The sequence below is a fragment of the Pteronotus mesoamericanus genome, unplaced genomic scaffold (assembly GCF_021234165.1).
Source record: "Pteronotus mesoamericanus isolate MK-2021 breed Mesoamerican mustached bat unplaced genomic scaffold, CSHL_Meso_final scaffold_137, whole genome shotgun sequence".
In the NCBI taxonomy this organism is placed as follows: domain Eukaryota; kingdom Metazoa; phylum Chordata; class Mammalia; order Chiroptera; family Mormoopidae; genus Pteronotus; species Pteronotus mesoamericanus.
This window is the reverse complement of record NW_026555306.1, coordinates 5,702,723-5,718,556: the sequence shown is the minus strand read 5'-3', so window position 1 is coordinate 5,718,556 and position 15,834 is coordinate 5,702,723. Positions and strand designations below refer to the sequence as shown.

Here is a 15,834-nt window from a genome sequence, read left to right as displayed (position 1 = left end):
AAGTGACCCGCCTCTCACTAACTGCTACTGGTTTACCCAAAATGTGACGTCCTGAGGTCTTTGGCTAGCTCTAGCTAAGCTGCTGGTCTCAAGAACAGGGCGACGGCCCAGGAGGAGGAAGGGCTTTTGCCTCCAACGATTGGCTCAAAAGAACTGTCACTCATCGTCCATTCGGTGGAATCTCTCAGCCCCAAGGGAGTCTTGGAGGAACAAGGGAGATCATGCCCATTTACTGAGGAAAAAATCTGAAGCAATCAGAAATCCAAAGAGAGGGAGAGCTCGTCCAGGGTCCCGAACCAAGTCGGGAATAGGACTCAGGCGTCAAGACATTTAAACCCTAGCCCTTTACTTCCAAGTTTTTAAAACCCACCAACCCTACTCAAACCACTTGGCCTTTACCAAGTCCCTCCTCCTACCGGGAACACCAACTTCCCTTTGTCAGCCAACTCCTGTATATCAATCAGGGCACAGCTTAGACATCATCTCCTCCAGGAAGCTTTTCTACTTGATTTGTAGAAAAAGTTGCCAGTTGAGTTAAAATGAATGCAACTCGTAGAAAATACTCATCACCAAAGAAGTTTCCTTCATAACACTTTCCAGTCAATACCTACACCACCCAATCCCCGATGCAATCATTCTATTTTCTGTCACTGTAGTTTTTCCTTTGCTAAAGTCTTCTCTGAATGGAATTATACAGTATGTACTTTCTTGTGTCTTTCACTCTGCATAATGTTTTTGAGATTCGTTCGAGTTGTATATAAAGGTTGTTCAATCCTTACTGCTGAGGAGTATGCTACTGTATGGGTATATTGTTAGGACAAGGGTCTCAAGGTCTGGGCAGTTCTAAATGTTACTACTGTTATTCTTGGTAAGTGTTACAATGTAGCATGCAGCTGAAAAACAAGGATTAGTTGGACGAGAAGTCAACATGATAAGTGTAGCCAGTGCAAAAAGAAATCAACATGTAATTGACCAAATAGTGTGTATGAGCCATATAGCTAAGCTGCCTTTGGGGAGGCAGAGCTTTGTATATGAATCCCATCTCCTTTACTTGCTTGAAGTAATCTTGCAACAACTATGTTTCATTGTTGAATGGAGAACTACATGCTGGGAAGTTGCGGACGTGCAGAACTCCTTGAGTTTGGTAACAGTATCATAGTTTGTTTATCCATTTTCCTGTTGACAGATACCTGACATCCGGGCGATGTTCAGATTGGGGCTATTATAAACAAAGTGGCTTTGAAGGTTCATGTACAAGTCTCTGGGAACAGGACACTTTGTCATTTCTCTTGGGTAAACCTACGAGCAGATGGCAGAGTTGTATGCTAAGTGTATGTTTCACTGGATAAGAAACTGCCAAAAATGTTTTCCAGTGCGTTCTACCATTTTGCATTCCTATTAGAGATGCGCAGAGTTGCAGTTGCTCTACATCCTGGCCAGCACTTGAGTCTTTGTTTTTCATCAGTTTAGAGGGTACAAAGAGCTATCCCAGTGTACGAAGGGCTGTCATGTATATCGCTCTGACCACTATTACTGAGCATCTTTTCAGGTGCTTATTGACCATTGGTATACCTTCTTTTTATAAAGTGCCTGCTCAAGTCTTGTGCTTATTTTTAAAAATGATATTTTTTCTTCATTCACAAATTGAAAACATTTGTTATAGTTTCAGATACAGGTCTCTGTCAGGTACCTTAAATATTTTCTCCCAATCTGTGATATGTCTTTTCATTTGCTTCTTTTAAAAAATATATTTTTTAAATTTATTTTTAGAGAGAAGGGAAAGGAGGGAGAAAATCATCACTGCGTGAAATATCTATTGGTTGCCTCTTGCATGCCCCCAACTGGGGACCCACCTGCAACCTGGGCATGTGCCCTGACCAGGTATCGAACCCGCAACCTTTGGCTCCACAGACTGGTGCTCAGTCCACTGAGCCACACCAGCTAAGGTTCATTTTCTTAATGTTGTCTTTTGAAGAGCAGAGATTTTTAAATTTTCATGAAGTCCAAATAATCAAATAGTCAGAGTTCAGATCTTGACCCCTACTTTGTATGCTGTATGAGTTCACATTCAGGTTTGTTTGTTTTTGCCATTTTTCCAACTGTTTCAGCAAGATTTTTTTTCCTGGTTTCCAAGTACTGTATTTTTACCTGATCAAATACTTCTACACTGCACTGCTACTAAGAACAAAAATTTAGCACTGGCTGATGTGGCTCAGTGGATTGGGCACCGGCCTGCGAACCTGGAGGTTCGATTCCCTGGGTTGCAAGACCAGGTCCCCAGCAGGGGGTGCGAGATGCATCCACATGTTGATGTTTCTCTCCCTCCCTTCCCCTCTCTGAAAGTATATAAATAAAATCTTTTTAAAAAAAATAACAAACATTTATAACTATTTATACCACATTAGGAAATAACCTAATGTCATTGAAAACAAACAGGGCATTAGGCAGGGGGATGCATGAATATAAAGTTCAGGGCAGAAGCCTGGGCCTGTAGTCAGAAACGGGGAAGACGTCAGCATCAAATCCTGCATTTTCCACATTGGCTGACACTTACCACGTGCGGCAGTTGAACAAAGAGCTATGGCAAGTTCAAACTAAGGCGCGCCCCCAACCAGGCACCTGGCCCGCAACCCAGGCCTGGGCCCTGACCGGGAATCAAACCAGCGACCTTTGGGTTTGGAGGCCAGCACTGAATCCACTGAGCCACACCAGCCAGGGTGTGGGTGGATTGATTTTGCAGATTTCATTAAGGCCCCCAACCAGTTAACTTTAAATTAATCCAAAGAGAGATCTTCCTGGGTGAGCCTGACTTAATTAGGTGGGAGCCCTTTTGACAGGGGGTCTGGGTCTCCTGAGGTCACAGCCATTCTCCTGCTGGGCCAGCGCCGGGAGACAGCTGCAAGGATATGAAGTCTGCTACCAGCCACATGGGCAGGGAAGAGGACCCTGATCCTCCCAGGAGAGGGAAGGTGAGATCTTGACCGCAGCCGGAGCAGACCCTGAGCAGAGCACCCAGCTCACCTGCACCCGCTTCCCTGACCCACAGAGAGTGTGACTGACAAATGTGATTGTAAGCTGCTATATCTGTGACTTGTCACCACCAAAAGAGCAATTATGCATCTGAAAATGTCACACCTGCCTCTACTTAGAAACAGGGTTATTAGACCCATTCTAGGTCTTTGTAATTAATGTTAATGAAGAGGCATGCCTATTATTATACCACTAATTTTATATTAATATTGAAAACCCTATTTCAATATATAGTCAATTCTTTTTTTTTCTTTTTTTCTTTATTCATTTGAGACAGAAGGAGAGAGATTTGTTGTTCCACTTACCTATGCGTTCACTGGTTGATTCTTATATGTGCCCTAACCAGGGATCAAACCTGCGACCTTGGCATATTAGGATGATGTTCTAACCAACTGAGCTACTGGGCCAGGGACAATCAAGTCTTTTTTTAAAAAAATTTTGTGATGAGAACTTTTTTTAATTTGTATTTATTGATTTGAGAAAGAGAGATGGAGAGAAATATTGATCTGTGGTCCCACCCACCCATGCACTCATTGGTTGCTCCTTGTATGTGCCCTGACCAGAGACGCCACCTGTAACCTTAGTGTATCAGGGCAATGCTCTAACCAGCTGAGCTACCTGGCCAGGGCCAGCTGATTCTTATTATTTGTGGTAGTTCTGTCCTATAAAGTCTGTGCGAACAGTGACTTAGCAAATACTGATGCACTGTTTCTGGGGAAATACAGGGTCAGGTTCTTGCGAACCTCTCCTCACAACACGTTTGTCAACCGTCCCACACATAACCTTATTTTATGTGTGATTCCTGCTTGGACACTTTATTTCATGCACAGTTAGTTCGCACACACTGAACTCATAGCCAAGAGCACAGTAACTCAGGCTGGGATGAAGCTCCCCTAAGCAAGGCACACGACAGCCTTCCAGCACTTAGGAGCACTAGACAATTCAGTGCTATGCTCGAGGCCCTTTTGAACAGCAAAATCATTACCAAAAAAGCAGAAAAATGCAAAAATATGGGGCACTAGATAGATTGAGGACAGGACACGTTTACCTATCGCTTGGCCAGCCTTAGCCGAGAAGAGGTGCTCAGGCGAGTCAAACCTTCTGCAGCTCCGCCCACGGTCGTGCCCACAACCAGGATTTACTTTATTCTCACTCAAGAGATGGGGGAAGGGGGGGAGAAAGAGAGAGAGAGAAACTTTGATGTGGGAAACATGGATTGGTTGCTTCCTGAACCCACAACCCAGAGCATGTGCCCTGGCGGGAATCAAACCGGCAACCTTTCTGAGCCACACCAGCCAGGACTCCTGAGTATTAATTTGGGGATTACACATCAATGTCAGTGCACAGGCGAATCCCCAAATAGAGTACATGCAAATAGTGAGGGTGGACTGTAATGGTGTCCCTTATAATCCTGCACATTTCGTTGTATGCGTTTACAAACATAATACTGTGAAACAGCTGCCCCCCAAAGTGGTGAGGAACCCAGAGTCTCCAGGGAGATGAGGAGGAGCCAGCAAAAAAGGCTCAGAAGGAGCACGGGGGTAGAAAAGAGAGAAGACGATGCCCCGTGAAGTAAGCGCACAGCTTCCTTCTGGAATGAGCCAGAAAGATCCCATAGCATCAACATGGGGGAGCTGGAATAGATCGTGCAACAGGGGGAAATGTAGCTAGCTGGAATCATATTTACAGAGATATCCTCAGATATACTCTATGTTCGGCAACAGATACTTACAAGTGCTCCACATAAACATTTCTAAAATGAATTGGCTCTTTCCTCAATTTATAACCCAGAGAGATCTCTGAACCAAACCTCCCCCACTTAGACGTTTAGTTCTTGAAAAAAAAGGACAAATAATTAAATATATGAAAAAGCTTTTAATATGGAAAAAAAATAAACAATTTCTTTTTGGCAAAACCAGGGCGGGAAGCCACCGCCCCACAGTCCTGAGTAGAACAGGAAGGCTTGAGATGCACACGAGGGAGCCCGGGGACCTGAGGTTCAATCTTGCAGCAGCTGCTGAGGAGGATCTCAGTCCAGGGGGAAGTTCAGGTCCACGGGCGAAACTGCCAGGATGCCCTCCTGCAGGGAAGAGCGGCAGAGCCTCCTAAGCGGGGGCGCCCTCTGGTCACAGCAGGATCCGTACCAGCCCAGTGACAGCTGAGACAGGGGAGGCAAGGCACTGGAGAGGGAAACCCGGCGTCAGGGGACGGAGACCCAGAGCGAGCGTCAGAGACCTGGGGGCGGGCAGGGACGGCGTCCTCGGGAAAAGAGAGACAGCGCCCAAGTGGTGGACGGAGCACTGGGGGGGAGGGGAGCGGAGACTGAGCCCCGGGGAGAGGAAGACAGGGTGCTGGGGTTTTTAAGGACTAAGAGCCCTGGCCCTGTGTCAGAGGTGACGCTGGTCCCCTGCAGGAGGACTTCCCCCTCGGCCTCCCTACGACCCGGACCATAACCGGGCCCCACAAGGCTGGTGTGAGGCTTAACTGGGATCATCCCACCGTAGTGCTTGGCAAATGCTTGGCCAAGCTCACCTCTTAGCATTCCTTACAAAATCAACAAGCCTCTGGGTCGTGTTCCAGGCTCTTATGTCCCCCGTGTCCTCATCATCTTGCTGAGGTCGGAGGGCATCTCCGCTTAACTGGACCGCTTCCGACCACCTCTGACTCTTCCCCAAGCCTGCTCCCCGTTCATCTTGGGGAAGAGCAGGTGTAGCCCAGCAGGTGCCCCGGCCACCTTCCCTGACTTTTGCCTGCCACTCAGTCCCCACATCCACTCCGTTAGCAACATCTGTCATCTCTATTTCCAAATTAAATCCAGAACCTTCCACCGCCCCCACCGTGGTCTGACCCACCCTCATCTCCGCGCTGGACCAGCACAGCCGCGCCCTCCATGCTCCCTACTTCTGCCCTCCTCCCAGGGTGTTCCCCGCGCCGCCGCCAGAGGGCGCTGTTAACACCTAAGCCCCTTCTTGTCCCCTGCCCGGAGCCCTGCAGCGACTCTAGGCCCATTTGGAGTCCAACTCCCAGTTTCCACCGTGACCACAGGCCCTGCACGACCTGGCCGCCCCTCCTGCTGTCAACGCCGTCCCTCTCCTGGCTCGCCTTGCTCACCCTGCTCACCCCACTCCAGCCCTTCCCCTCTGCTCCTCAAACACACCTGGCCAGCTCCTGCCGGCCTGGGACTCAATGATTACATTCCGAGGCGCTGGCACACAGCCTTCTATGACTGCATCCCCACGGCAGCGAGGCCAGCGAGGGGGGCCGCTGGGCCGGGACACACAAGTGCTCGGGGGAGCGGGGGCAGTGGCCAAGGCCCCACAGCCGGAACACGGGCGCAGTCCGGCGCCGAGTCTGGCACTGCACCGAACACAGTGAGCGAGGGAAGGCTCCCTGGTCAGGGGCAGGGGAAGGCAAGGGAAAGTCTGAGTAAATTCTAGGCATTTCTACCACCTGCTAGAAGGTGCAGAGAGCTATGGAAGGCAGGAAAGAGGGACGGGGAGTGCGTGGGAGGGTGTGGAGGTGGCTGCGGTTTAATTTTATTTTTAAAAGATATTATTTATTTGTAGAGAGAGGGAAAGGGAAGGAGAAAGACAGGGAGAGAAACATCCATGTGTGGTGGCCTCTCACACACCCGGAACCGGGGACCTGGCCCGCAACCCAGGCATGTGCCCTGCCTGGGAATCGAACGGGCGACCCTTTGCTTCACAGGTGGGCACTCAACCTACTGAGCCACGCCAGCCAGGGTGTGGCTGCGTTCTTAAATGTGGACCAGGGAAGGCCTCCCTGGGGGTAATACCTGAGCACAGCAGAGGCAGGGAGGCGGGGGACACCTGGGCAAGGGCGCTGCGGCAGGCGGGGGTGCCGAGGCTGTCTCCAGATAATCGCACAAATGCCCACGGCCTGCCAAATACTTACGAGGATGATCCCATTTAATCCTCACAACCACCTGCTGATCACCACGGTGCCTGGCACACGGTAGGTGCGCAATAAACACAGAACAGGTGAATGGGAGGGCTGGGAAAATATCTGTGATGTCTGAAAAGCAACCAGAGGAGCCCCTCCACCCGTTATGGTTAGGTAAAGTGAGGCCCAGAAAGGCCTGGGAGGCTCACCCAGCCCCCGTGGGCCTGGATCCAAGGCGTGAAGCTGTGCACGTGCTCTATGCTGAGTCCAGCCAGGGTGCCCCCCAGCCGGGCCACGCGGCGGCTCAGTTCCATGGCCAGGGCCAGGCGGGCCAGGGGCTCCGGAGAAGGCGGCGGGGGCCCAGGACACGGCAAGGAGGGGCGAGGGCTGCCCTCCCGGCTGGAGAACAGCTCCACTAGGCGGCTAAAGGAGCCAGCGGAGAGGCGGGCCAGCTTGCGGTGCAGGACCGGGTCCGAGGCCAGCTGTAGGGTGGAAGGGAGAAGAGGCAGGGTCCGCCCTTGTGGCCAGCCAGTAGGAGGCTGGGAGGCTCGGCTTTCTGGTTCGAGGGACTTCTAGATGCCATAGTTCTAAGCCACGCTCCTCTCCATCACAGCAGCCAATCATAAGCCAGACTCCCGGGCTTCTGTCAAACTACCCGCAGGAAGGTGGCCATGAACCCAAGAAGCTAAGCCACGCCCCTACCCAGGCCAAGACAACTGGTACCGAGAGCCCAGCCCCACTCGAGTTCTTGAACGCTAGTCTGCTAGCCACACCCACGGCGGGGTCTCCCGAGAGAGCCCGGCAGGCCAGCCACCGTCTACAACCACCTTACCTCCAACCACACGATTAATGTAATGGGACCATACACTGTCCTATTCCAGTCCCGAACCAGTTCATTTCCCCCACATTCTAAGCCATACCCCTATATAGGCAGCGAGGGCTTCGGATTTTAGACTGTTTTCTTCAAACCACAGCCCGCTCCCGCAACGATGACGCACTCTCTCGCTTCCTCAACTGGTCCCAATCTCTTTCCTGGATCTAGTTTCTGGTGGCCACACCCCCGCCTTCAGACCACGCCCCTCTAGCGAGCCATGCCAGCCTTAAATTTAAGGTACTGCCCTGGCCATACCTCTGTCACTCAACTCTTTATTAAGGCCTGGTCCCACCCTCTCCCCACCTGACCATCCAATGAGAATGCAGATCCAGCTTCCGCTCTCAGGGTCCAAATCATAAGGCAATTCCCACCGGAGCTAAGGGATGGAATAGACTGATCATCACCTTCTGGTTGATGACTTCTGCCTCCTCTTCCAGCAAGGCCACCAGCCTCCGCAGCAGGGCTTCCTTCTCTGTGGGTGGGGGGCCCTGTAACTCTGGGCGGGGGGGCAGAAGAGAATTTGATAGCGGCAGAACCCTGGCGACCCTTCTACCCTCATCCTTCTCCAGGGCCCCGGTGCACCTCACCTGGGCTGGGTGGGGATCTCAGTTGCTCTTGGACCAGCTCTTCTAGTCGCTGGGCCACCAGGGCATAGAAGTCTGGAGTAGCTGGGCCTGGGGTGAACAGGGCCCACGATAAGTCTCCAGGGCGTCAGGAAGCTTATGGATTCTCTCCTCCCAACCATCTCGCCAGGTAACAGTGATTTCCATTTCCACAATGGGGTAAACTGAGGCCCAGTGAGCAAACCTGGCAAAAGACCCTTGTACTCTCCGCTTTATGGTGTGCCCCATATGGACTTAAGAGTGTTAGAGCTAAACTGGACCTTGAAGATGGTCCCATCCAAGGAAGGCAAACCCATGACACTTCAGCTATTACCCCTCAGTCCCTCCTCCGTTTCAGGCATCATCAACTGATCGCAGAACTCTCCTCCCCAGCTAGGAAGTCCTTTGCAAGCTAGCGCTGCCAGTAGCCGTGACTAGACTACCTAGGTCCGCAGACGAGAGGAAAGCTGTTGGTCACTCTTGATTAAGTCCAATGAAGCCCCATTCCTACCTTGCTACTGGAGAAACACAGGAGCAGGGAGGAGAAGGATCTTCTGAGTCATGTGTAACCAAGTAGCTAGGGAGTTGTGATTGAAAACCACGTCTCCCGCCTTCCTACTGTACGGAAGGAGAGTGATAACAAATGGAAAAGGGACCACAGAATTGACAAACAGCAACGTAACTGGGACACAGCAGCGCATGGAATGGTGAGTGGGGGTATTGGAGACCCCACACAGCTACCTATGCCCTTAGCTGAGTGATCTAGAACTAGTTTCTTATCCTGCCTGTGCTTTAGGAATCAAAGATCCTAGCCCTGCAAGTTCACGGGTGAGCTAGGGAAATCTCTTACCAGGCTGTGACCCATAGCAGGAGCGAAGGGGCAGGGAGCAAGGCCGAGGGGACTCAGGGGGAACTGCTCCTCGACCCAAGGAGCAAGGAAGACATCTTCGGAGGCGGCTCAGGAAGTCTGTTGGCTCCTCCTGGACAGGGCTCCTGGGGAAGGGGACCTCAGAGAGTGACCCCAGAGGCCCCTTGCAAGCAGTCCCTTGTTTTGTCCCACTCAGGGCCTCTCCTGCCACCCCAGGGACAAGAGCTAGAACCAGACAGAAAGAGAGGGGAAAGGAGACAGAGAACAGAAGCCAGAGTTAGAGACGGCCCACACCAAATGCAGGTCCCTGCGGGAAGATGGCAACTCCTCTTACCTGGGAGGGGTTGAGACGGGGGACCCGGCAGCCTCACCCCGCCTAAGGAAAGCAGCTAGGACCCTCAGCGTGTCCTCCCGGAGCCCCAGCTCTTCCGAGCCGGCCATGGGGGCGCCTGTGAGAGACGGGGCTGAGCGATGGATCTAGGGTTCAAGGGGAAGAGAAGGCTTGGGGCCCAAATTCCTAGACCGTGAATGAGAAGGGAGTCCCCAAGGGAGGAAGGGGCTGAGGGTCTGAACTCCCCGGTTCTTTAGGGGAATTGAGGTCTGGAGGTCCTGGTTCGAGTCCCCTAGGGTTCACAGAGAGAAGCCAGATGAGGACCAAGGCTTCTGGGTCCTGGCACAGGAAGAGGCTGGGAAACCGGATTCTTGGGTCTAAGGGAAGAGCTGGCTGGGGGTCTAAACTCTTGAGTTTAAGAGAGAAGGGGATTGTGCTCAGACCTCCCGGTCCCCGAAGGAGAAGGAGGCTTGAGGCTTTGACTTCTGGATTCCGAGAGCATATGCCAAGCTACCGAAGCCGTTAGAGGACGGGAACTACCAGTCCCAGCAGGCTTCACGGTAAACATTCCACTTGGTCCGCAACTGATCGCCGCGCAGCCTGCTGGGAGGTGTAGTTTCACTAAGAATCCTGGGGACCCGGGACGCTTGTTTGTCGAAGTGGGACTGGGGTACTCGGTCCTGGATCTCGGCCCTCTCCTCTTCCCGCCTCATCCCGGCCCTCACTAACGCCCCACTCACCTGGTCCCCGGGTCCGCTACCGCCACCTCCACCGAACTCGAACAAACTTTTATTAGTTCAACTTTCCGCGCCTGCGCACTGGGCCTGGACGGTGCCGGCCCTGTCGTAGAGGAGGCGGAGCGCTGGGTAGCTAGGGAGTTGCCTAACTCACACGTGACGTTCCCAGCATGCCGGGGGACGGAAGGCTAGATAAGGGCACGGGTGGGTGGGACGTCCGGGATTCGGGTGTCTACTGTTTGGAGTTTCTCACCCAAGTCACTTGGATTTCAAGAAATCGGTAGAAAACAAAACTCCACCGCTCTAAGTCTCAGCTGACGGGAAAGGGGGTGTGCAGCTGAGAGTTCGAGAGTCACCGGACCCCCAAATCGGGAGCGGGCACCCGCTCCCTGCGTGCCCCGTCTCTCCGAGTAGGTAACGCGGAAGAGTCCGGGCAGTTGGTGGCGTCCAGGAGTGAGGAATGGGAGGAAGGATGGGGAGGGCTGCGTCCATTGGGGAAAGGGAAGCAAGGAGGGGAAAAACTGAAGCAGTGGCCGGTGCAAAAACAAAACAAACAAAAAATAAACACTTAGGGAAAGTAGCGGGGAGGGGGAGAGAGGAGGGTGTACTCTGCCGATGGGAGGCAATCCACTTTCGAAAGTAAGGAGCGTGCCCTGAAAGAGGGAGGCTGTTTCGGGGGAATTGTTGGTGGAGGTCTTCAGTGGAAAGGGGTGAGCGGCTCTCAGGTGGAGGACCTGTGGAAGGGGGTAGGTGTGGCAGGTAGGGGTCTACACACGAGTGGCATCTGCTATTAGGTTTCACCTTGGAAGCTGGGGTACCTGCACTGGGTGATGGAGGGAAGGGGAGGTTAATGGTGGAAGAGGGAAGGGTCTGTGCTGGCGGAATAGAGAGGGTAGAGGGGTCTGCACAGAAGCTGAGGAAATGAGGGCCGTCTAAATGGACTTGGGAGGGAGTCCTCGCTGCACTGGGGAGCCTCTCTGGAGGATGGGAGGTCTGTTTGTACCCCAAGAAAATACAGATGAGGGACCTGCGCTGTTGAGAGATGATGTGAGTGTGGAACTCTTGCCCCGCGTGGGCCTGAGGCCGCCAGCGCCCACGAACTGCCCTTTGTTCGCAGGCCCGACCATGGGAACCCCGAAGCCCCGGATCCTGCCTTGGCTGGTGTCACAGCTCGACGGGGGACATCTTGAAGGTGTGGCTTGGCTGGACCATAGCCGCACGCGCTTCCGCATCCCCTGGAAGCACGGCTTGCGGCAGGATACCCAACAAGAGGACTTCGGCATCTTCCAGGTGTGTGGCAGCTGAAACCTGAAGCTGCCACAGGGTAGGGTGGACTCCCGGGGCGGGTGGGGGGGGGAGCGTTAGAATGGGATGGGGTGGGGTTTGAATGTTTGACTGGTGTTGGATAGCTGGCAGGGTTGGAGGGGCCGGGAATAGAACCGGGAGAGCGGGGTTAGACCAGTTAGGCCGCGAAGGAAATGCATCGTGGGGGTGCAGGGCTTGCTTTGGGCGGGGCACGTGGAGGTAGAATTCTGCTGGTGGGTCTTCTAACTTGAGAGTCTAGACTGGGCTGAAGCTGTGGTTACTGACCACCACTAGGATACACCCATGGTGGGAAACTGAGTTAGAGGGGGAGGGGGCGGGGTTATTACAGAGGGTGCCCTGGGCAGCTTGGTGGCAGACTTAGACACCCAGTAGGACCAGAACGTCGGCTTAGAAAGCAAAGATTTTTGAATGGTGGGGGTAGGGGGACTTGGGGCACAGAGAGTCCTAGAGTTTGGGAATAGAACCTTGCCAAGTTAGCAGTGCGCCAGGGGAGAGAGGGCGGTGCTCAGCTCGGAGGAGGCAGGGTCTTGGGGTGGGGTCTGAATCATCCTCTCCTCCATCCTCGTACACTGGTTCCCCAGGCCTGGGCGGAGGCCAGTGGTGCCTACACTCCTGGGAAGGATAAGCCGGACCTACCGACCTGGAAGAGGAATTTCAGGTCTGCCCTGAACCGGAAGGAAGGGCTGCGTTTAGCCGAGGACCGGAGCAAGGACCCCCGAGACCCGCACAAGATCTATGAGTTCGTGAACTCAGGTGTGCGGGGAGTGGGGCTCTTCCTGGAGGGGTGGGGTTTGGAAAGTCCCCGGTACCCCTTCTCCGATCACTGCCTCTCTCACCAGGAGCTGGGGACCTCCCTGAGCTGGGGACCTCTCCAGACACGGATGGCAGATGCAGCACCTCTGATATCCAGGTAAGAACGTGCCAGTCTCTGTCCCATCTTCTCTCTGCGTCCCCTTGGGCCTGCTCAGGCCTCATCTTCTCCCCTGGCCCATCTCCCCAGCCTCCTCCCTGGCCTCCCTTCTTTCCCTCAGGCGCCCCAGAGCTGACCACGCCCCTTTTCTGCTCACAGCCCTGCCCTGGCTTCCGAGCACCCTCAGGGGAAAATTCAGTTTTCACCAGGCATTAAGGTCCCTAACACACCTTCCATTGCTTTCCTCGCCTTCCAGCCTCTTAGGAACTCAGAAACTGCCTAACCTTTGTCTTGCTGATGGCTGTGCCAGGAAAATTCCCCTCTGAAATTCGGCCCAGACTTCTCTTCCCAGGTCTTGCTTGCACAGAGCCACAGCCCTGGGCTGCAATGACTGGTTTTGCCAGGCATCATTCACTCCTGTGTATAATGCGCACCCGTGTTTTTGTGTTTATTATACACAAGATTATTATGCCCATTATTATACCCATGGTATGTAATTGTTCTACCCATGTATAATGCACGTCCTTTTCCTTCGAAAATTTGGGCAAAAAGCGTACCTCACACACCGCAAAATACGGGAGCTGCTCCCCTCCCGGCTGCCAGAGCCCCCAGGACGTATCTTTCAGCATGTAGCCTGCTTCCTGTGCCCGTGGCTGCCTCCCCTCCACACTAGAAGCCCCTTGGGGTCCAAGGTCAGGACTGTTTCCTCTCTGGGTCCCCACGTTGTGAGCCCAAGGCCTGGTCCATGGGAAGTCTCCAGAAAATGCTGCGGAAATGCTTGCAACCACCCTGACTGGTGTGGCTCAGCGGGTTGATCATTGTCCCAAAAACCAAAAGGTCACTGGTTCGATTCCCAGTCAGGGCACATGCCTGGGTTGCCCGCCAGGTCCCTAGTTGGGGGCATGCGAGAGGCAACGAATTGATATTTCCCTCGCACATTGATGTTTCTCTCCATTTCTCCCTCCCCCTCTCTTAAGTAAATAAAATTTTTGAAAAAAGAAATGCTCAGAACCTCCTTCTTTTTTCCCCCTCCCCAGGAAGACATTCTGGAGACACTGAGTGACATGGCCTTGGGCCCGATCTCCAGTGAGGGGCCCCTGTGCCCGGCTATGGTCCCTGAATACGCCCCTCAGCTGTTGCTGAGCCCCAACTCAGATGTCCCTGCTCCCTGCCCAAACCTGGAACCCCCTGAGAACCCACTGAAGCGGCTCTTGGTGCCCGAGGAAGGTGAGTGCCAGCCGTGGGCCGGGAGGGGCTGGGTTGGAGGTGACGGATCCCCTTACTCTCTCTCTTCCTATGCGCTGCTGCTGCTGCTGCTGCTGCTGCTCAGAGTGGGAGTTTGAGGTGACCGCCTTCTACCGGGGCCGCCAGGTCTTCCAGCAGACTGTCTTCTGCCCACACGGCCTGCGGCTGGTGGGGTCAGAAGCAGGGGACAGGACACTGATGGGGCATCCAGTACTGCTGCCAGACCCCGGGATGCTCCTGACAGACAGAGGCGTGGCGGGCTATGTGAGTCGTGTGCTGAGCTCCCTGGGCGGGGGACTAGCTCTGTCGAGGGCAGGGCAGCAGCTCTGTGCCCGGAGGCTGGGGCACTGCCACACATACTGGGCTGTGGGCGAGGAGCTCCTCCCTGACAGTGGTCACGGGCCTGATGGCGAGGTCCCCAAGGACAAGGAAGGAGGCGTGTTCGACCTGGGGCCATTCGTGACAGGTGAGTGGGGCAGGCCGCGCTCTGCGGAAAGTGGGCCCCGTGACTGAGACCTCCGGGGTCAGGCCTTCGGGGTCCTGCTGCTCTGCCTGCAGTGGCGCCTCAGCCTGTCAAGTGTGTCCCTCTCCCCACGCCTGCCCGGAGCTGGTAGGACACACAGGGCCCACGACACAGGAGGGGCTCAGGGAACTAGCAGCCTAGCCGTGGTCACCACTGCCAATTCCAGTGGATGGACAGACACTGGTGAGATCTGTAGGGCTTTGCTAGCCAACAGAACTTTCTCTGCACTGACCCGTGTGGTATCCACTAGCCACATGCTGCTATATGACACTTAACTGTGGTGAGTTTCAAATTTTGTGTTTTAATTAGTTGCAATTTAAACAGCCGCGGTGGCAGCGTGGCCCCGAGGAGGGAAGAGCCCTACCTGCTGCCTCTCCGTCTTAGGGAGAGTGGTTCCCTTCCTGGGCCGTTCCCCGCCCTGGAGGCCAGGGCTCTCAGGCAGGCGGGTGCGGACCCTCAGCCCTACCCTGGGGGGCGGGAGCCACAAGGAACTTCTGTGTCTGCGCCAGAATCATGGCAGCTTTACACGAGGCGCCAGCCCCTGGGCTTTGATGACAGGGCTGTCTCGGGCTTTAGGCCCAAGGAGAAGGTGGGGTGCTACTCCGGTTTTAGCGGGAGGAGTTTTAGCAGGTAGAGGTCTTCCATCCCTGACTAGGCTCTTGGTACCCCAGATCTGATCGCCTTCATTGAAGGGAGCGGACGCTCACCGCGCTACACTCTCTGGTTCTGCTTGGGGGAGTCGTGGCCCCAGGACCAGCCGTGGACCAAGAAGCTAGTGATGGTCAAGGTGCCTGCAGCCCCGGGCCCCTGGAGCTGAGGGGGTGATCCTCCAATGGGAACAGGTTGCCCTTGAGAAACTACAACTTGTGAGTCCCGTGGCCTTAACCCCAGAGCCATGTGGGAGTTGGTGGACTCCAAGTCCCGGCAGCCCCTCTGAGGAACTCCGGCCCCCAGGACTTCTGACCGCTCCTCAGCCCTGGCTCCTGGGAGCCCCTCTGGCCTCCTGCGGTTGTGAACAAGGAAACTGCAACCCCACCCCCTACGCAGATGCGCTGGGTGCCCCTCCCTGACGGCGTTTCTCCCACACCTGCAGGTGGTTCCCACATGCCTCAGGGCCCTGCTAGAAATGGCCCGGGCAGGGGGCGCCTCCTCGCTGGAGAACACGGTGGACCTGCACATCTCCAACAGCCACCCGCTCTCCCTCACGCCGGACCAGTACAAGGTCTACCTCCAGGACCTGGTCCAGGACATGGACTTCTAGGTCACCGGGCAGGTCTGAGCCCGCCGCTCGGGTGCAGGCCCCTTGCCTCAACCAATAAACTAGTTCTTGCCACTGTCACCCCTTGTGTGTCCGGTGTCCTCAGGCCAGCCCTGACCCAAGCCAGGCATTATTCCTTTTTCAGGCCTCAGTTTACACGTCTGTGCAAGCCACCTGCAGCCCAGGCGCTCAGTGCAGGAGGCTGAGGCACGGCGCGGGGGCAGCCA

General features: G+C 54.5%; 2 protein-coding genes across 3 annotated transcripts; one reads left to right on the top strand and one right to left on the bottom strand.

The window, feature by feature from the left end:
• Window positions 1-4,906: 4,906 nt before the first annotated feature.
• Window positions 4,907-10,463, bottom strand: BCL2L12 (BCL2 like 12). 2 transcript variants are annotated; one of them, XM_054588727.1, is made up of 7 exons: window positions 10,349-10,463; window positions 9,612-9,754; window positions 9,260-9,402; window positions 8,395-8,481; window positions 8,212-8,303; window positions 7,143-7,415; window positions 4,907-5,110 (listed from the first exon to the last, which is right to left on the bottom strand). In XM_054588727.1, the coding sequence occupies exons 2-7, from the start codon at window positions 9,716-9,718 to the stop codon at window positions 5,060-5,062; spliced, it is 753 nt and encodes a 250-aa protein (XP_054444702.1). In that variant the 5' UTR covers window positions 9,719-9,754; window positions 10,349-10,463; the 3' UTR covers window positions 4,907-5,059. The 2 variants fall into 2 exon arrangements, with proteins under 2 accessions (XP_054444702.1, XP_054444703.1); XM_054588728.1 differs by lacking the exon at window positions 10,349-10,463 and adding an exon at window positions 10,052-10,186 and having other exon boundaries at window positions 9,612-9,726.
• Window positions 10,464-10,566: 103 nt separating this feature from the next.
• On the top strand, window positions 10,567-15,660 carry IRF3 (interferon regulatory factor 3). The gene is made up of 8 exons (XM_054588726.1): window positions 10,567-10,755; window positions 11,463-11,635; window positions 12,253-12,424; window positions 12,511-12,581; window positions 13,619-13,808; window positions 13,912-14,292; window positions 15,021-15,136; window positions 15,443-15,660. Exons 2-8 carry the CDS (start codon window positions 11,471-11,473, stop codon window positions 15,608-15,610), a joined length of 1,263 nt encoding a protein of 420 aa, XP_054444701.1. The 5' UTR covers window positions 10,567-10,755; window positions 11,463-11,470; the 3' UTR covers window positions 15,611-15,660.
• Window positions 15,661-15,834: the final 174 nt, after the last annotated feature.

Coding starts and splice junctions, on each gene's coding strand:
- BCL2L12 (XM_054588727.1), bottom strand. CDS start 9,718: ATGGCCGGCTCGGAAGAGCTGGGGCTCCGGGAGGACACGCTGAGGGTC. Junction 9,403..9,611: donor CCCGTCTCAACCCCTCCCAG/GTAAGAGGAGTT, acceptor CCCCTTCCCCAG/GAGCCCTGTCCAGGAGGAGC. Junction 8,304..8,394: donor GAGATCCCCACCCAGCCCAG/GTGAGGTGCACC, acceptor CCCCCCGCCCAG/AGTTACAGGGCCCCCCACCC.
- IRF3 (XM_054588726.1), top strand. CDS start 11,471: ATGGGAACCCCGAAGCCCCGGATCCTGCCTTGGCTGGTGTCACAGCTC. Junction 11,636..12,252: donor AGGACTTCGGCATCTTCCAG/GTGTGTGGCAGC, acceptor CTGGTTCCCCAG/GCCTGGGCGGAGGCCAGTGG. Junction 15,137..15,442: donor AGAAGCTAGTGATGGTCAAG/GTGCCTGCAGCC, acceptor CCACACCTGCAG/GTGGTTCCCACATGCCTCAG.